General features: G+C 31.1%; 1 protein-coding gene across 4 annotated transcripts in view; it reads left to right on the top strand.

Annotated features, from left to right (window-relative positions):
- Nucleotides 1-22,191, top strand: part of LOC134715733 (tyrosine-protein kinase transmembrane receptor Ror-like) — a 141,147-nt gene that overhangs the window by 36,104 nt on the left and 82,852 nt on the right. For 3 of the 4 annotated variants that reach the window (XM_063578113.1, XM_063578122.1, XM_063578132.1), the window contains 2 exons: nt 3,604-3,936; nt 20,840-20,896. In XM_063578113.1, the coding sequence (XP_063434183.1) occupies nt 3,897-3,936; nt 20,840-20,896 (97 nt within the window). In that variant the 5' untranslated portion in view covers nt 3,604-3,896. The remainder of the gene's footprint in view (nt 1-3,603; nt 3,937-20,839; nt 20,897-22,191) is intronic. The other variant, XM_063578141.1, reaches the window with a different exon arrangement.

The raw sequence follows: 22,191 nt of genomic DNA, 5'->3' as shown, positions 1-22,191 counted from the left end.
CAGGTCTTCCGAAGGACTTCCTATAAACCTTGTAGAATAGCCATAAATGATCTAACTTGGTGTGTCATATCTGTTTCAAAGTAGGGTTTATCATATAGCATATTCTTGTCCTGACATGCATGTAATATTTACCACTGGACATTAAATATAAAAAAAATAAGATGTGGAATATGATGGCCAATGAGACAACTTTCCATAAGAGACCAAATGAAACAGAAATTAGCAACTATATGTCACTGTATGGTTTTATCCATCTGCCCATGTAATAATTTGAATACCAAATGATCCTATTTAAGACACCTTGTGCAGAAAAAGGCGTATTTCAATACAGTAAAATCCATTTGCTCATTTTAACCCTGTATCCCTTATTATCAGCCAATCATGGTAGTAAAATTTCACACATGATAGGTTGAAGTAGACTTCATGCATTTTTTGACAAATCCCTTATAATAATGGCTTACAAATTGACTATATAGAATTATTATTACATTAAGTATATGCAAAGTTCATTACATTTGTCACATGCAAGATGTCAACATAATTACATTTTTATTGAAAAATCTATATTTTTGAAAAAGAAATGGTAGAATTGAAAGCAAATTGAACAATACCTGTGATACTTTATGGAAATTTTTTTAGCTAAGGTTAAATAAAGTGTGAAGACTTAGTATGATTTTATCTGACAGCCATTGTTATTTGACAAATAACATCCAGGCCACTAAATCATCCCTGGTTGATACTTATGATTTATGACTTGACTAAGTGTAGGCTAATATTTCTATAAATAATATTAAATTTGTTTACAGATCTCATCTAGGAATAACAATGTTCTCCTCCTGAAAGAAATTTGAGATCTGTAATTTGCAGTTTTATTGCTTGGTCATCATATTTTTCAAATGCAAATGCACCTTTTCTCAAGGTCATTTTAGATACCAAGGTTTCTTGGGGTCTTAACTTTCTAATGTATTTGCGAAGGAACATTTTTTAAGCATATTGTCATATTTTTTTAACATGTCTGTGACCATCTGAACAAGTTCTGGTGATGAAAACTTTTGTTTCTTGAAATCTTCAATAATAATTTCTTCAAAACCAAGGTTTTCATATTGATTGGCTTCTGCTGTTCAAAGTTCTGTTAATTTAAAGATGAAGGCAAATTTAAGTCTTTAAAAATAATGGTTTCTGGATGGTATTATTTCAGTAAACTATATTCCTTGATATTTAAGAAAATAACAGCCATTAGATACCAGTCAAGATTAATTTTCAGCATCACCAGTTTTATTGTTCAGGAGGTATATTTCAGGAAATAATGAAAGTGAGTAATATTGAAGTTTTGTAGCTGATAGTTACTAAAGATTGTTTTAATATAAGGAAGTCAATGAGATACACCTTATAATTTACAAATAAAGTCGGTGTTTTCTTCATGACCGTACAATGCTATTCAAGAGTTGACAACTTGAATTCAATTCAACTTTGATGTGTTCTGCATCTGCCTTACTAATAAAGTAATGTAATTTCTCATTTTATTTCTCATTAAAAAGGGAACCCTTATAAAATGAAATAATATAACCTTGTTGAATTCAGGGAACTTGAAGGCTGTGCCAGTGTTTACTTCTCAGATAACCAGGTTTACATTGGGGACCGCTAGACTATTGTCCCGTTATAATGGTGATATAATAATATTTGGAACAATTGATCTTGATGCTGCATAACTTTATCCTACAAAAATTGACCATTTTGATGAACTTTTGGTGGTTTTGGGTTTACTCTCTCGAGTTGTTTTGAGGATTTGTAGTACTTTTACCAGCTGAGTCCCTATTAAGCCTCTCACTTATCTATAAAAGGTAGAAAAATAGAAAATCAAACATTTATGAATAACTGATTAATTGAAACATAAATTACATATTGTTAACTGTGACAAATGTCTTCAAATTGAATTATCTTTTTCAATTTACAATTTGAGATAGTCAACTGCAATAATAATTGTCAGTCTTGTGAAGAATTCCCTTAACTATTTAAATATTGCATGGCAGTTTACTACATTTTTTTCTGAAGGCAATGTAAACAAATGGTTCAGACAATTGAAATTAATTTCCTCATTGTAGAACATTAATGTTCAATCAAGTTTTATAATTTCTAAATAGTTGTGTGCCATTAACGGGTGATCTATATTATCTGCTCATATAGGATGCAAATTTATGTCATTTAGTTCTACTATATCCATTTTTGTGCCAGAAAGATAATTTTTCTGAATTATTAATTAATTTTCATCATGCTACTTAAGAGTATCTTTCCAATAAGTTATCAGGAAAAAATCAATCTACGTGTTTGAAATTTAAGGGAACTTTAATTCCATTTAGGACCACAGCTTACTTTAAGGTAAGATTTTATGACTGGCCAATTAAAAAAAATGAAGTAGGGTTAGAAATGTTTAGACTTGGTTAAGGATGTATATCTTTTAAGACATTTTTATTGAATGGTCTGCAATCAAGTCGAAGTCTTGTTATCATGAGACTAGGAACCAAAACGTCTTCGCTAGCTATGGGTTACGAATCCACTCCCCTCCTCTTAGTGAAGATAGAACCATAATAGAGGATAAAAAAACAAAAAAAAACTTTAATTTTATAGGATCACCAAAATTCAATGCACTCTTTTCATAGAGCAGGAAGTGCTTACACAGTTACAACCTAAAAAACTCACTGATTTCTCCCAATAGCCTATGGGACAAGATGAGCTGAAAATTCCCTGCGTGATATCTTAAAGCTTAGAAATTAACTGTTAAAATAAATAAAATGTAATAATTTCATTAAGTGATGTAAAAAAAAAAATTATCTACAATATTTTTAGATCAAAGAGCTTTTTGTTTGAGTGAGAAATAAAATTGATTCTATCATTTTTCAGATGTGTGTTTTTTTTATGTTCATTTAAATTTTAAAAAAGACATTAATTCCAACTGTTACAGTGTGACAATACTATTCCCAAATACAAGGAACAGTTTGATTCTCTATTAAAATTACATTATTTCAGAAATATAATTAGAAATCAATTTTCTCTTTTCCTTTCTGAATTGTATAATGTAATTTTTAATGACAGATTGCATGCTTAATGCAGGTAGAGGATTGAAGAAAAAAAAATTAATAATCATATTCAATTAACTTTTCAGAAAACAATTCACTGAGGATTTGAAATATTCCAGGTTATTGCCTTTTTAAGGTGTATATTTCCGTTGATGTATTTTTTCGCATATCGATTTAAGAAAATAATATCTTTGAAGTTTTATGTGTGCATGAAAGTTGGAGACAACTAAATGATTGGAGAAAAATAAAAACAGTGGATTATACGATTTTGGAAGTTAATTGCGTTCTGGGTATTGTTCACCTGCTTTCTACTTGACTAAGTCTCTGGCATACTATGGCACCACATGTGAGAAAGCAATTTCCATAATCTCAGCATTGAAAAGTTATAAGTGAGGTATTGATTTTACTAACTCCAAACAAAAAAAGTTACAATAACCCATGTGTTCTTCACGACTTTGGAATAAATTAAATAACAAACTGTAACTGATGTTGTGAAAGAAAATTAAAATATTTTGTATTTGTGTTACAGAAGATGACTGACTGAGGCAGAGTAGATGTGTGTGTGAATGACATCTGAAGTGAAAAGCCAGCAGCTGATTAGAGATATATATCCCAGTGTTACTCTCATGTATGGCACAAGTTTTGTGGGACCACGAGCAGTGCACCTTGATGATAATTTGATTGATCGTGTGTTTACTTTTAGAGAATTCAATTGTGATATAATGTTTGGATTATCTTCAGACTGAAGTGGAAACTACCAAAGATAAAATGGGTAAAGATTTATAAGAATTTAGATCTTAAAAAAAATATTTATCTGCTAAAATGTCAGCGTGGATAGTTTTTCTTGTGAGTTGTCATTCAGGTGAGAAAATTTAATTACAATTTATCACATTTCATTTTTTGTCTGTGTGTTTGAAAGAATATAGTTTTTGTACAATAGTCTTTTTGACAGTTTGGGTATAATGTTGAAAATAATATCAGAAAAAAATGATAAAAGATGATAAAAAATGTGGTTGTCAATTACATCAGTTATATGATACTTTATTAAGGACATACAGTTTTGTATATTATGACTCAGGTGTAACATTTTGCATTGATTCATCATTTTATGTATAATAATATAGAAAACTTTTTAAAGGTCCACAAACTAAAGGTAAATGAATCTGATATGTTTAAAGTTAGTCTTTTATAGATAACAATGATTTTTTGTTCTTGTAACTCAACAGTAGTTAAAAGACAAATTTAATTACCTGTTCATTCTGAAAAATTCAAAATAGTGTATAAAAGAATACTCTGTCGTCAGGTTAGGATCACAGTGACCTGATCATAGCCCACTTCCATTTTTAAGGTCTTTCCCCTGCGTGAGAAAAGACCTTATTGTTTTTCAAATTTTATTTTTGTTAATTTTCTTCCAACAATATTTTTTACATGCCCTCCCTCTGTTTCTATTGGAGTTGTGAAGACCAAATTTGAACCATCGATAGACCTTAGCATGAAGTAATACCAAATGACCCTGTTATAGTTAAATCTTCTCTATTATTTTAAAGAAATATAGAAATTGTAGCTAAGATTTAAAAAAAAACATCATCAATCAATATTTAATAGATAGCACCTTCTTTCTTATAATGTAGCATTTACAAATGGATTTTGCATTCTTATAATAATAACACATTCTACAGGTCAGGATCAGTGACTAAGATAGGCCACTGCCATTTATTGACAATTTGTTTATCATTTATTATTTACAAGAAAATATAGAAATTGCAGTTAATATTAAAAAAAAAACACCAATTATTCAATAAATATCAATTTCTATCCTCTTATGAAGCATTTGCAAATGAATTTTGCATTCTTATAAATGTTCTCTTGTACCATACTAAATATTTCATCATCGTGAGAACATTATGTGTAGAGAAAGTATTTTTATTGACATAGCAGTTTATTTTGTTATGCTCAAATTGTCTGTGTTAGGTAATAATGTCTCAATAACAAACATGCTTCTCAAAATATGCTGCTTGTTTTGAAAGATAATAAACGGGAGATAAAATAAAGATTCTTCATTTACAAACATTTAATGAGGTGTTAGAAGTGGTATCTGAAAAATCAACATGAAACTCTAATCTAATTACTTCTAAGAGGGTCAAAAAGGGGGAGATTTTTTTCTTAGATCTATCCTTTATTATAAATACATGTATAGATTTAAAACAGAAATTTTGCTCTTTTACACTAAGTATGTGGTTTTCCTGAAATCATTGAAACAACGGTTTCAGTCATTCTTGAGAACATTCCAAATGTGCTGTACTTTTATGAACCTCTGATAGCTGAAAGTGGCTCATTTGACTATTAAATTTTGATGTTTAACGGTTTCTTAATCCAAATGTAATATTTTTAACTAAATTCTGATATAAATCTTTGGAAAGTTATTTCAGAATCATTTTTTTCATGAAAACTTGTGTTACATAATAGAAGTGTAAATTTTGATCTTTTTAAATGTTCATTAAAACACTATTAAGAAATCAGATAAACCAACAGACATGGGTGTAAACAGACATGAACTATTTATCTGTTTAATCAGGATACATGCGTGTAGGATTGTGGCATAAGTCTTTCCAATAAATGGTGTTAGTCTTTGGTATATAGTTAATTTTAAAGTTTTTATAAATCAAGTTTTACTTGTGGATACTCCAACAAAGTTTGATTAAAGTTTTCCCCAGCCATGTCTAATTTTATCACAGCACAGCTATAGTGCTTGTAGTTATTTACAGACACTGCAGTCTTTATAACCCTGTTAAATTGGTTAAAAACACTCTCAACTTAGGGTCCTACCGACAGTGACTGGGTAATACACATTTTTTCCTGGCATCATTAGCATGATGAGACAACACATCAAGTAGTACTAGTGCACATGAAATCCATTGTCCTTCAACTTTACACAAGTATATACCATTATTTTAAGTGCTTCTATTTGTATGCACCTCTGCAGTGGCAGATCTAGCCATTTATAAAAGGGGTTCACAACCCAAGATAAAAAAAGGGGGTTTCAACTATATGTTTCTGTTCAAATGTATTGACTGTCAAAAAAAGGGGGCTTCTAACCATCTGAAACCCTTATTTGTGGTTAACTGGTAGGTTAAAGTTTAGTTTTAAGGCAGGTTAAGCTTTTTGTAAAAAGTAATAGTCCACCATAAAGCTGTTATTACATCAACTTGAAACCTAAAGCAAATGTTCAACAATGTCGACCTAAACATGCGTGAAATATTTGCCACTGGACATTAAGCAAACAACAATCATTCAATTAATATGGTATGAGTTCGAAATAAAAAGCCAAATTAGGTCCAAGATTTCACAGTTCACTGTACATGGAAATGTGAGTTGTGAACAAGGTGTTCTATGAACCCATAATCTTATCGTTTACCCTTTAAGCTGATATAGACAGAACTACACTGTAAACAGCAATGCTGCAAACAGGATCATGCATCAAAGCAAGATGATAATTAATATTGATAAAAAATCCATAAAGTCCAAACCATCATTTGACTCCATACAAGAGTTAGTGCATGTCAGGCCAATTTTTATGTTATGAAAAAATGGCTATAAATATAAGATTCACAAAACTGGCAACATGACTGAAACCATCATTTGATTCCTTATAAGAGTTGTTGCCCTTAGATAATACTTTATTTTTTTACAAATCATTTTAATTTATCCTTTTTATCAAATATCAGCATAGCACATTTCACACTATTATTGATTCTAGCTCCTAGGGGCCTCTTGTTTCAGGATGTCCTTATGTTAGTTTCAGTTATGATTGTAATTATGCAAAATGTGTTCAGATTCCATTGACTCTGATTTTTTCTTAATTCCTGTTGACAGATTGTCAGTGTTAACATATAAGAATCTGTTTAACTTTTTTACAAGGGCTCTGATAGTCTACTGAGAAATGTGTTTGGAGTAATTAGAAGCTGTGATGTAAAAATGTTAGTTTTGTGTAATTTCTGTTGAAGCCTCAGGTTTTTTTTTGTGTGATCTTGTGAGCTATATAACTAGGAAACTTTACTTTTACTGTGGATTCATTTATTTTCGTCCAGGGTACCAATTTTCATGGATTGAAAAAAACTTGCATTTTCGTGGATATTATATTTTGTTATTTTGGCAAAAAAATTGTAATTCGTTGAACATTTAAATTCGTGGTTCATCTGTTTCCCACCAAATCCATGAAAATTGGTATCCAACGAATATTAATGAATCCACAGTATTTGTACGATGAGGTACCCAGTAAACCCTGGCTACTTTAATTTCTTTTGTTTGACCAATATGAAAGTTTTCAAATTTCCAGTAAGCTGAAGTTGTCAATTTACGCTAAATTGCCATCATACAAACGTAAACTTTAATTAACAAGGGTTTTCTTTTGTGGCTATATTTATAAATTATTTAGCCAACTTAACTTACTGCTTAAAAAGAGCTTAGCATTTAACAAACATTCCTGGAGTATTGCAATTGTCATGATTTAAGTATAAACATAGTTACATAGAAACTTACTAATTTTGTGTTCATATACATATTAAATTAAAACATTTTTTTATTGCAATAAGTCGATTGAATCATAATTTTTCCACAGCTGTTTCAAAATATGTCAGACTTTGAAACTCAAACTTGCTTATGTCAAACTCATGTAAAACTAAAAATGTAATTGATGACACCTGAACAAGCTGTACATGTAAATTGATTTCAAAACATTACAACTACCTGTAATTAAACATCTGTAGACATAATTCAAATAGGGCTGATCAGTTGCATGAAGATTGGTGAACAATTGTATTTATTTTCCATTTTTCTTGTCATAATGACATGCAGGGAGTTTAGTGTGATGTCTGTTTTCACTGAACTAGTACTTTTATTTAGAGACCAGCTGAGGACCACCTCCAAGGCAGGATTTTCTCACTGCCTTGAATACCCATAAGTGGCCTTCAACTGTTGTCTGCTCTTTGGTCAGATTGTTGTCTCTTTGACATATTCCTCATTTCCATTCTCAATTTTATAAGATAGTTGAAACTGGATGGTAAACATTTAACTCTCAAAATGTGATACTAGTTATTGAAACCAAGACATCAGTTATGATGTGAAGACTAAATAGGCCCATTAGATAAGCTAGGCAGGATGGGAAATATGAATTATCTAAAATGATTTTATTCAGTGCTATGTTTCTAGAGTATGTCAAGCATTCAGCCTGGGTAATCCTAAATGTGAATATTTTGGCATTAGCTGCAATTTATGCAGGCTTTTCACATTTTGTATACCAATTAGATTTTCTTAATGTTGGGTTCACAACAAGAAATTGAAAAGAGGAAATAAATCATATATGATTTAATTATAGAGCTTTCTTTGAAGATAGGTAGATAATATTAAAGCCTGGTAGGATTTTGAAGAGAAACATTTGTTAACAAACTAACCATGAAAAGCATGTAAATCAATGGTTCGTATAATGATTTGGTAATATTGGTCTAAATACTTGCCATTTACTGTTTCCATCCAGGGAAAATTGAGGTTACGATCTTGTTCAAGTAGCATCATCTAGAAAACATTATCATCAAACAAGTGGATATTGATTAGGAATAAATATTTTCATAAATTGATGGAAATTTCATAAGGGAATAATATATTTTCATGGAAATTTGTAAAATTGAGTTAGATTTCTAGATGATATTGGACCTTAATTAAATATCAATCCTACTTGTTTCTTTAAATAAGAAATGAAAAGTGAGAGAACAAATTCTGTCTGAAGAATAATCTATTAGAAGTCTATAAAATGCAATTCAGATAATTTTATAAACGCTGAAATTCTTTTATTATTAATGGTTTTATTTACCCCTTTCACGATACTTTGTCCTAAACCTGCGCCTAGGGAAATTGTGATGTTTTGGTACATTATTTCATTATGACATAATTCTAGATGGGTTCTTTTAGTTGAATGGTATCCCGTTACGCTGCATCATTGCTTGTCTGTCCCACTCCACCATTTTTCGTAAACAGTCTATAAGTCAAAGAAATTCCCAAGACATATTTCTGCTCTTTTGCACAATATCACTTTGACCAGAATAGATTTTTGTCAGGAATTTCGGTCAATGATGCTTTTGTATGTTGTATATGAAATAGTTAAACATGTTGAAAGAGCCAAAAAGTAAGTTGTACAACTTTAACTTTTTCTTATTTCAAGTTTGAAGGTGGTGAAATGTTTTTGCTGTTGCATAATTTTTATATTTTGAGAAAGGACAACATATTGACAGCATGGCGTATTTACTGTAACCATCAGGAGTCGGTTTCACAAAAAAACTTACAACTTAGATTGGTCTTTATTAGTCATGAACAAATCAGTATACCTACGATCAATCTCAGTTTTCTTGTGAAATTAACTTCAGACTTTTTTCTTTAATTGAACAAGTAACACTTCCTAACTGACACTTAATTTAAAGAATTTATCTAGTATTTCTATGCATGTTTGATTATTGATATATTTTTAATCTATTCACTTTAGTTCCTAGACTGTGGCTAACTTTCATGGTGTTATTGATAAAGGAAATTATCATTACAATGGAAAGGATTCTCTAGTCTTCTTTTAATTTTTTTTAGTTTCTACGAAAATTGGTTCAACTTCATAATTAATGATTTTTAACGGATTTATCATGTCAAATTGTGTAAGGGTAATATTCATCTAACAAATGCTTTTACAGCATTTTATTGTGTCACCTGACAGCAAAAATTGTAGCGACATATGATGATTTCTTCTGTCAAAGTCCATGATGAGGGGAGTTTTTAACAACCTTGACTGGCTATATAGCCTTTGCACGGTTGGTAAAGTCCATGTCATTGTCAGTGTCCCACTTATAATAAATTGTTAACTTCTTTTAATCGCTCTACAAACTCTATCAAACTGCCTAAAGAGTCCTTTTTGGAATATGACAATTTGCACCTTTTAGTTTATTTTTTTATAAGTTTGACTTTTTTTTAATGCTATGTTTTCAGAGAGGCAATTCTGTAACATGTATTAATTAATATGCATTGTCCACTCTCAGTGATTTTTCAGGCGCGGATCCAGAGGGATGGTTCTGGGGGTTTGAACCCCCCCTTTTTTTTGGCCGAACAATGCATTTGAATGGGGACATGTAGTTGGAAACCCCCCCCCCCCCCCCCCCCCCCCCCCCCCCTTTTTTTAAATGACTGGATCCGCCCCTGTTTTTGAGTGGCATATTATTGGCTCAATACCTGATGATATGAAAATAAGATGTGGCATTGTTGCCAATTAGACAACTCTCCACCCTAGACCTAATAACATAGAAGTTAACACTCTAGGTGACATGTATGGCCTTCAACAATGATTCAGCATGAATGAGTGTCAACTATCTGCAAAATGGCAAAGAAAATGTGAAAACCATTAACATTTACACATTTTTGTGACACTTAATACAATTCTCATCAATATTTGTCAACAAGGAGAGAAAGTTGTAATTGATTCTCAGGTGACATAAAAAAATATCAATTGTTATAATTATCATTGACATTTATACCAGGCATCAATCAAACATGTAATTCTGACAAATTATTTCACTATTATATGAATAATATACCAAATTAAACAAATGATATATAATTTTTTTGATGGAGTAATTGACTTGTAATAGCCTAAAAATTGCTGATGTTGCTAACAAAAGTAATCTTTTCCATATTTAGAATAATAATGGTCGCTTAAGTTACACATACTTCAGATATTTATACTGTTGTTTATGATGGAAATGAAGTGAATCAGTTTAATTACCCAAATGACTTACACTTGATGACATCCAAATTAAAGAAATTTTGTTAGTCCTCTAACTATACCAGCAGAGAACAGAAAATAACTCCATCTATGAAACCCTATATTCATTTGTCACAAATCCTAATAGGCATCTTTTCCTTTTTCCAGTACAATTGTACCCAAGAATTGCTTGGAACTTTTAGGACAGGGATGGTGAATATTATCCTAATAGGACCTATTGGATGTCTAGACATCAGTAAAATTTAGACTCAATTGATGCAGACCAATACCAGTGGCAGATCCAGAAATTTCATAAGTGGGGGCCCGCTTTGGTCATGCTTCAGTTATTACCTTTACATGTATAAAAAAAGCATTTTTTCCCCAGAAAAGATGGGGTCAAACCCCCTGGGCCCCCCTTTAAATCTGCCTCTGAATACAGCAATAGCATTGCTCAATAGACCCATTAAGTGTAGAGACAATTGTATTCAGGGTTGGTGTATAGTCAGTACTCATGCACTCAATACTTTGAAACCTAGATCCTGTTAAATATATGCATGTGGCCTACTGCAAAAGGGACTTTGTAAATGGTGTATTCAAGATATCTAATTTGATGCATCAATACATTTTTTACCCCCCAAAAAATTCAGCACATACATATAGGGTTCATGCAAAAGGGAACATAAATATCCAGTCATCCATGATCGTAGAATCAATTCTTGTGCAGAAACATTTGAAGATTATTGTATTTATAATCTAAGAACCAAGGTCATTTTTCTCAGAATCGTTAATGTACCTAGTTGAGTATCTCCCCTTCTGACCTTATGATATAGTGCATAAAAATGATTAAAAAAATAAATCAAAATGAACCATGTAACCTTTAAAGTATCAATAAAGCATAAAACCACTGATGTTTGTTCAACTTTGTTTAAATGTATGGTCTATTATCTTTTCAGTAGATCAGTATTATACTGCAATCTGTTGCTGAAACAACAAAGTTCAATAAGTATAAACTTTAATTAAATGAAACAATTTAGGCCTGTTTTATTTGTCATCTTAAAGCATGGTACTTAGTAGTTATTTATAGGTAAAAATGTGTATTTGATATGATAAATAACCCTCACTGTAAAACTATTGACCTAAGTAATAAGTTATAAGACTCTATTTTCATTTACCAGTAATAAAAAAGCAAGGTTAAAATTGTCATAAATAAAAGTTAAGGGATGGATATACATGTAAAAAGAATGAATAGTATTGGTAACAAAACTCTCAGTACACACATATTAGTCTAATCCTAATAACTAGTATGGGGAACAATCCATACTTAGGCTGGAACATAGACCTGTTTGGGAACAAAACTCATATTATGTATCAGTGCTATCCTGGTACATAATATGGGAAACAAACAAAATTTGATCATATACCATTACTAAAACTTAACAGACAGACAGACAGACAGACAGACAGACCAGTATAAAGCTCACACTGCATATCAGTCTTATGACTGGAAAAAGACAAAGCAGTATAAGGATCATATACTAGGCATACAATGCTGAAACAGACAAATCTGTATTCGAAACATAAAAGCACAATCAGAGAAGAAAGAGAAGATTGTTTGGCTACCTTGTGTCCTTTTCAGTTATATCAGTTCTTTAAAGTTTGTATTTGGTTTTGGATATTATGGCCTTGTGAGCATCACTGAAGAGACATTTATTGTTGAAATTGGCATCTGGTGCTGAAAACTTGGAATGGCTTATTATAATGGTATTCTTCTTTGCACCATTGAAATTGACAACCAGGAATTGGGTCAAACTTAGAATTAGATGTTTTAGATGATTGACATATATAAGCAGCTGTTAAGACATTGTTTCCAACAGTTAACTTATCCCAAACAATCATTCTGTTCAGATTGTTTGCTGTTGGTCTATTATCTGCAAATTGTTTCTCAGTATCTAATACAAAAACTATTGTTTTGTAAATAACTTAATTGTTTATACTGTAAACAACATTATTGGCTATAGTGTTCTTTATTTATCACACAAGATGTTGCTGTTGGTCTTATGGTTATCATGTGCCAAAATTTGAATGCTTATCAGAAGTCGTGATGTGTTTCAAACACATGTTATAAATTGGTGAGCTGCTGGATTTGGAAGAAAATTTACTGTTTCTGGTGTCCCATGGAGATATACCAGTCATTCGGATTTTATTTTTTTTTAATATTGAAATCAAGTATTTGTTGCTGATAGTCTATTTGTCAGTTTGACAATTGTTTAGAGAATTATGATACTCTAATATAAGTAATTGTTGTTCAAGCTGTGAGGTTCTTTTAAAGGCATGACAAAACAATAGCAAAACCATTTCTATAAGTATTCTCAAGCAGATGTATTGCTATTGCTGTTATGTAAGAATACAATTATTGTTGATTTTGTATCAAATCATTGCACATATTGTTTGTCTTCAATTAGCACAGATATTTTGCAGTTTTTTGTTGCATATTTTTATGCATTTAGGATTGCTGTTACGGTATCTAAGTGGTCATTAATGTGTAATCAAATGAGATGCTTGTATGTTACTTTTGTTTTAGCTGTATCAGGATATATCCATTATTTTTTCTGCATTTGGTAAAGTTTCTTCCATTGTTGTTGTTGCTTTGTCTTAGCACGTGACAATTGCGTCCAAACGATCGGCGTACTAGAGGCAAACAACGCCTATATCAACCACCAGCAAACCAGAGAGTATATAAGTACTCATACTTTCCACGGACTATACAAGAGTGGAACCACCTTCCAACAGCTACAACTGAAGCTCTGACAATAGAGGGGTTCCAGAGTGCATTAGCCAACAATAGTGCACCCAAGAGACCAACACCATAGACAGCAGCCAATATACATAGTTTTAAATTGTATATATTCGGAACGTTTTATTTGTAAATAGTTACAGGAGAATTGCTGTCTCATTCTCCGTCTAGTGGACTTGTAACATTCTTTTAAGAATCCAGTCCTAAGCAAGGAAGAAGAAGACGAATTGTCATCTGCACTACAAAGTATTTAAGTTCTGTCTTCTTGTTGGTAGTGAAATAACAGAGTATGCACCCAGAACCCTAACTGATGATCAGTTACAAGGTAAAAAAAGGCCAAAGAAAACAATTCTGTCTACAAAATACTACATTGAAAACTAAAGTTAAAGCAACATCAATTAAGCCCACCAAAAAACTGAGTTGACCTGGCCTTTAAGAGTCTTCAGTTTCTGCTCCATTTAGTGACACCTTTCAGGTTATTCATGGTGATATTTGAAGTCATATAGTATGTGCTGGGGCTTCATGCATACCATTAGCACACTAGTAGGTGTCTTTTGTATAACCCTAGTATACCAAACCACAAATGTTGATTTGGTGTCTGAGGTTAGGTTTTATCAAAGTTAAGTCATAGGTATGGTTGTGTATTGTCAGTTTTCTAATGTACCTAGTAGGCTTATTGTTGGTCTAATTTACAATGTGTAGTCAAAGTATTATTAAGCATATGTCATCATCATAAATAACTGACCCTTGTATTCAAGTAGTCTTTCGTATGTATCATTATTTTACTTATGTGTGGCAGCCCTATTGTTATTTGGTGTGTAAGTTAACAATAATTTGGACTTTGAAGTTGAAAGTGGTTGCCTTTCAATTGACACACAGTGTAAATCCATGATAACAATCAGAGAGGCACTTAAAATATATGAACTGTAGCTAATTTGCCAATTATATTGAGATTATGAAGAGTCTAGATATTATGATGAATAGAATTAGGCACTTTGGCAAGGAAAACAGCTAGGAAGATAAAAGAGGACACACAAACTGATAAGAAAGAAATACGGACTCCTGTCAGACTCTGTAAATGTTATGTCAGATTGGATCCAAGTCTACAGGGAACTAATATTTCTTTTATAATTTCTGTTGCATACATTTATATTTTATCAAGTTTCTTGATAACAGGGCATGTAAGTTCTTTATTATTTTTATGTATATTTCACATGGAGTAAGATACTTCAAAGACGAATACCTTTGAAATTGTGTTCCGCCTATAATATTTATTCCCATTATAAACTGCAAAAAATGGGTTTATGAATTTGTACCTGGCTATTTTGCATATAAAAATGTTTTAAAGGGAATTGACAGTTTATGATTGCACATGGTATTATTACCTACTTCAAATAATTCTGTTTTGATCTAACATTATTCATGTCTCCTCATACAAACATTAAGTGCTTGATTTAACATGAGATTGGGATGCACTTTTAAGCAAAACAAATCTCATTTCATTTTATATAGTCTAAACTCAACAAAATGAATGCAGCAACTATACAAATTTTCATTCAATGAAGTTTACAATTTTTCAAGTGGTGTGTTGAGGAATCCAATCGCCAAGGCATAGAAAAACTTTTATTATGAGCCTGAAACCCTGAACAACAGTATATTTTGCAAATCATCAGAAAGGTTAAAGAAATTAGACACACTTGATGCCTGCTAATGTTCTATAATAGACTTGATTCACTTTCCAAATTATCACTGTATCATTATGTAGATATGGAATCCTTGACCCTTGACTCACAGTATTTTATATCTATAGACAAACTAAGCAATCTCTCTCAAACCAGGACTGAACCCTTTATTTTAGCTGGCAGTGTATTAAAGCTATCATACTTGAAATTTTCATAAATGAGATATGGGGGTTTGATCAATAGTGGTAGCATTATACAATAAAGATTTTGGAAGAACAAATTTATGTCTTCTTTTTTTATTAAGAATGTATTCTTTTGGTAATGTTTGGTATCCATCTTATATGATTAGTCTATTCATAATTTAACAGTATACCAGAGGCAGATCTAGGGGGCGGCAGGAGACCTGAGTAGCCTGGTCCTCCCTTTTGTGGGAAAAATTGTTGGATAATATAGGGAATCACGAAAGCATGACTGTAGCGGGCCCCCTCTTAGTTAGTCAGTCTGGGCCCCCTCTTATCCGCCACATAATGTATACTGCAACTAATTTAAAAGATACTGTTTTTGGAATTCTCTGATTAGTGCCAAACTTCTTTGAAGCGATTACATTATTTGTTTGCACTTACATCTTGATATTTCTGATGATCATTGGTCAAATATTTTTCACATATAAATTATAGATTTACCTTAAAATAATAGATACAAAAACAATTTGATGCTATGGTTAAGTAACGTTATTTGACTATGAGGCTTCCTAATGCAACCTTAATGTATTTTATGACAGTATTGGTATGGAGGTTGCATTCTTGTCTCAGATGGGGTCTAAACTAATCAGCTAGATATGTCTCTGCTCATTATCTTGTCCAATTATCTTAAATAATATATATTTCATGAAAGCAAGGTTTACATAAATGAAAATTTTTTACTGGGGAAAAAATGTGTAAAAACCCAAATTGACTGTCATAGATGGACAGGTGATGGACTTTTCTGTCATAAGTTGCCCAATGTTTAATTATAGGATGGTTTTTACGTGTCTTGGATAATTAACTGCACATATATCTAACAAAAAGGTGTGCGATTGTACATAAAAGAGAATTGCATGACACAATCATTTAGCCTTTTTCCATGTTAGGTTCTCGGTTAAACCTGATACTACAAGCCTGACGGAGGGTATTGTTGTCGTTCTGTGCCATGTGTTCCCAGGGTCACCTTTATCATCATTTAACTCAAAATGTTTCCTAATTAAGAAAAGTCATTACAATTACCCAGTCACAAGTGGTTTGTACATAATGGTGAAAAAGACATTAAAATTTTCAAATCAGTTGGTCCTCTTTTTTAAAGGGTTTTTAATCGCCATCAACAAGACTATTTAGTATTTTATGGATTTTTTGCTTGGACAAGATTTACTGTGTAAACTGTACTTAATTTTTTGTAAGTTTTTTTGTCAAGTAAGTGATGTACTTATATCCATTGAAAATTAAAAAGATGTTCAACAGTCTAAAAATTCAAATCTACAAGTTTCTAATTTACATATTTCTTATTAAGTTTCTAGTAATAATTTTATGGCATTTAGATATTTTAAATTCTGGGTGGTTGAACACATCGTAATGAAACAATTTAAATCCAATTTGTTAGATTCATCTTAAAAAGTCTTAATTTTTTAGTGCCTTTAGCTCTAAATATGAATATATTATCTTTTATCGTAAACATCTTGTAGCTTTTCTCCTTTTAACCAGGATGAATCAACTAAATTTTAAAGTTATTTTATTTTTTAGATAGCATGTATCAAAGTTAATCTAAGTCCATAGATTCATATTTTATTTTCTGATCAAAAGTAAATTTTTAAAGTAACGGGGCATAATTTTTAAACAAAAACTAATCTGATTATTGGGGTAGTAAATGGTTTTTAGTGACAATGATGGTCTGAGAAATAGTTGAAGCATAGTATATAAAAATTACTGAGACTGACAATATCCATTAACCACCCTGAATATCAACAAACAAGCTGATAAAAATTGTTTATTTTCCCAGGTTAGTTATTTATTTGTCATGGAGTAATATATTTTTGACATGTAAAATTATTCACATATGTGAATGTAGAATGTAGACTCGACCCCATGCTATGAACAATCATCAGATATAATGCTAGAATAACATTCAAATCCCAGTTTTCTACAAAAAAATATTTTTCTTATTTTGAAATAATCATGGTACAGTTTTTCAAAACGAGAAAGAAAAGTATTTATTCTGTGCCATGACTTGATGTTTTTCTGATTGCATGTGTTTGTCAACTCGTAGATAATGACTTGGTTATTTTTTTTGCAAAAAAGCATACCAAAAATATTTTGTTTCAAAATTGATATTCTCTCTTGAAATACAGCATGGTTCCATGAACATGATCTAACCTGATCACATTGACATTTTTTTTAACAATTGTTATTTTGGAAAAGTTTTGCTTTTCAAACTTTCATTAGCATAGCACTTTTTATGATGTCATATCATGGTTTCAGAAATTGCTTAGAATTACCTTACAAGCAAGTTGTAATTTGTGAGATATATGATATCCATTAAAAATAAAAGCTGAAGAAAAAAAGTCCAACTTGGTCATTGAAGTCTTTTTTAGGTCCTTGAATGTCTGCTCTTCACACTCAACTTTAATTACAAGTTTATTAGAAGATAATATACCATACAAATAAAACATAACATGTAAATCAATGGCGAATAAAAACAAGCTTAACATTAGCTATTTATTGCAACAACAACTGCTCTCCCCACAGGACACGAATTAGTCATATTTCAATGTAATATCATTTGAAAAGTGTTCTTTACATTGGTAGCTTTGTGAATCCCATCTGTGAGTCATTGCGCCCAGTAAACCTTTTTCACATTATCAATTTCTTTGGACCCAAGTTAATATGCAAAGAAGTTACCTAAGGACCTTTTTTTTAAGATATTACGCTCAGTCAGTGGCAAAAAAGTCTTGATTTCATACAAAAACCTACCCCAGTTCTCACTGAAAATGGATCTTAGCACATTAAGAAAGCTGATTTATAAGTTATACATAAGAGGGTCAATTTTTTAATGGTCATATTTGAATTGTTTTAACTTCTGCCTGTTTAAAATTTTTTTGTTATTTTTCAAAACGTGAGTTAAATGCAAGGTTGCAGAGTAGAATTTCTGATGTGCCAAAATTTTTAATAATATTGTACTGAAATGTGGTAACAAATCGTAATACATTAGCTTGTGATTAGAGAGTATTAAATAGTGGTACATTAGTTAAAGTCTGCCTTATATTCAGTAAGAAGAAAGTTTGAAAAGAAACAGAGGTTTTTATTTTAAATTTAAAAGATGCCAATGATAGAGAATACATGGGGAGAACCATGACATAAGCAGAGAAACCAGCAATCCTAGTAAATCAAGATCAGAGTCTATTTTAACTGCCACTGGTAGAGTTGACAAACTCATAACCTCTGAGTGGTGAAAGGATAGGGAACTACTTAGATCTCTGATATCCATTGGCAATCCAGACTGACTTAAACAGAAATGTTGTAATTTTTTTAAATGGGAGGTGCAAGGTTGCAGAGTAGAATTTCTGATGTGCCAAAATTTTTATAATATTATACTGAAATGTGGTAACAAATCGTAATACCATTAGCTTGTGATTAGAGAGTATTAAATAGTGGTACATTAGTTAAAGTCTGCCTTATATTCAGTAAGAAGAAAGTTTGAAAAGAAACAGAGATTTTTATTTTAAATTTAAAAGATGCCAATGATAAAGAATACATGGGGAGAACCATGACATAAGCAGAGAAACCAGCAATCCTAGTAAATCAAGATCAGAGTCTATTTTAACTGCCACTGGTAGAGTTGACAAACTCATATCCTCTGAGTGGTGAAAGGATAGGGAACTACTTAGATCTCTGATATCCTTTGGCAATCGAGACTCTTAAACAGAAAGACAAATTGACATTCCCATCATACAGCAGTCTATGTATCTGTGAATTGCCCCTTTGTCTAATTCTGAAATGATAAAGAGATGAAGTGCAAGATATTTTATAGAGAATTTTGAGTTGATAATAAAATGTCAGATTTTTTGTAAAAATTAAGTAGTGTTGTTGTTTTTAAGGAGCAAAAAAGTTTATATTTTTGGCTTTTATGAAAGTTGATAAATTAAATTATATTTGAAACATGAAAACATGGGGAGATGGATCGAAATTAATATCTTTTATCATATCTTTCAGGTGTTTATTTCAGTATATAAGGAATATTATATTTCAGTTAATAAGTTTAATATTTATTTATGAAGATAAGATATTTGTATCCAGTGGATATTCGTGTAATACAAGGTTACTTTGCTCCCGGTTCACCTTATATTAGGTTAATTAGTTATTCTTTATCAGCATGTCTGTTTCTTAAAATATGTATTGGATAACTTTGAAGATCAAAAACTGTATATCAATAAAAGCAACAGAGAGGCTATAAACTATTGCCAGTTAAAAATGGATAACAGCAACAATTAATAAGATGAATACTTTGAAATCTACAGGGTGGACCATTTTGTTTTGACTATCAGTATACATTTCATTCAATCTCAATTTATCGTCACTCACTGTACTGCCCATTGATATCTCTCAAATATCAACATAACCAATTCATAAAATAGTATTAAACCAGTGGATGGTTAGTTTTGGGTCTTTTGTATGCCTGGTAAAGGTTATTGAAAATCCAATCAGGAGTTATGGTTCTTTATAGCTTGGAAAATGTCACTTTATTTCCAGACAGGAACACTCAGAATGAGTCAAGTAAAAAAAGCCTGACAGTGCCATATTTAGGTTTACATCAGTTTCATACACTTAGCCGTCCTCTTAATTTCAAGAATGGTAGCCTTCCAAATTCAGAAAACCTGGTTTGAAGTCAATAAGACAGCGTATTTATTATAAACACATGTGATATACAAGATTTATATAGTCACCAATATCCTCTCATGAAACAAACACAAGTGCTGTGTAACATAAGTATCAGTATGACATAATTTGTAGTTATACATTAACTTTGAGGTTTTGCTTTCTGAACATCCATTTTCATAGCATTTTCCACTCGGTCATATCATTAGTCCATTGTTACCATTTCAAAGACAAAAATGTTAAAAAAAAAAAAAAAAAAAAGAATCCCCACCTCCTTAAAGAAAAATTAATTGCAAGAACAATCTGGGAATATGTCAAAGAGGTAACAACTCCACCAAATTGCTGAAGGTTTGTGTTGCAGTAAAACTAGTTTTAGCCCACCACAATGCCAAGTCAGTCTTACTGTCTAATTCCTGTCATTCATTTTTTTATTTCTTTATTCTGGATGTAAGACAACCAACAATCAATCTATTAATTTCTGATATATTTTATTCATGTACACCAAATCTCTAAAATAGAGGAAATAAAGTAATATATATATATATTATTATACACATAATTTCTCCAATGACTTAATTTATTTCTATATTTTTTGACAGATTTGAAGAAGTCACAGCATCTTGTAATAGGCCTATGTTTTATATTGGTTCTCCAAGGTAAGTGTTTATATAATGTAATATGTGTGTTGACAATCCTTTTAGAGTGTGTGTATTGGTATTTATCTTGAACTTAAAAAAACATGTCTATCGTGTGGAGTATCCCGACTAAAAGATTTTGTAGATCATGTTGGTTTTTAAAGATATACATGTATTCCTGTAGTGACTTGATATATACAAAAAGTATAGGAATCTCTTAGACTACACTTGAATAACAGGAGGTTGCTTGTACATGCCTTTGTTGTTGAATAATTCAGTTCAAGATAATGAACCTCTCAACAGCTATAAGTAGATTTTATTTGGAAATAAATGCAAAAACCAGTATGATGTTATGTTTAAAGTTTGACCTGGTGGGACTGCTTACTCCTGAAGTCAGGAATTATATGAAAATTGTTTTTCATTTGTTTCTTTATACATTCCTGTTTTTTTGCAGGAATACTTAAATTTTTGATTTTGATTTTGATACTTAGATATAATGGGCTTACCAGTATGTAAATCTGACCAAAAATAAAATTAATTCACTAGAAAATCATTGCCATCAAAGTCTTATGTTGTTGCATATAGTCAAATTGTTCTTCTGAAGCTCTTATTTTTTTATTAGAATCTTTTATTCCATGAAGGAAGCAATGTATTACAATGGATTGAAAACATGCTCTTAAATCACAGATGCCATGCAATGAGGGAAGATTGTTTGTTTTTGATTTTGTACATCTTTTTTCATATAATCTCTAAATTGTGTCAAAAAGTCATCATTGCTTGCATGGTAGTATAGGAGCAAATGGCTATGTACCAAAGTTATGCTTTAGATAGAATAATCAAATCACTCACATTGTGAGAGCAAATTGAAACAGAAAATTCTTCATCCTAATTTAGGGAGTTAAAGCTCATAAACATGTATAACATTCTGCAGAAGTTTACTGGAATTCATGAAATGTTTATAAAGTTGTGTTTAATGGAGACGTAAAGCATTGTTTTATTACCCAGAAAAACTTAATGCATTAACATTTAAGCAGCTTTTACATGTCAACTGCTTAAACAAATTTTTCTCAAAATTCTGTTGTTTAATGCATGGAAACATGGTAAAACTTATGAAACATTAACTCAAAAATATTTTTTACTAATATATGTATGTTAAAGCTGCATATTATATAACTTTCATTTGCTGAATAAGCATTCATTGTAAAATATGGATACGTCAAAGTACTGAAGACTTGAAATCAGTTTAAAATGAATGTGTTAATGATGGAATATGTTTATAAAAAGCACATAACTCAATAGGCTTTGTAAATACAGTG

The sequence above is a fragment of the Mytilus trossulus genome, chromosome 1 (genome assembly GCF_036588685.1).
Source record: "Mytilus trossulus isolate FHL-02 chromosome 1, PNRI_Mtr1.1.1.hap1, whole genome shotgun sequence".
In the NCBI taxonomy this organism is placed as follows: Eukaryota; Metazoa; Mollusca; class Bivalvia; order Mytilida; family Mytilidae; genus Mytilus; species Mytilus trossulus.
The sequence above is the reverse complement of the archived record's forward strand: the minus strand, read 5'-3'. Positions and strand labels throughout refer to the sequence as shown.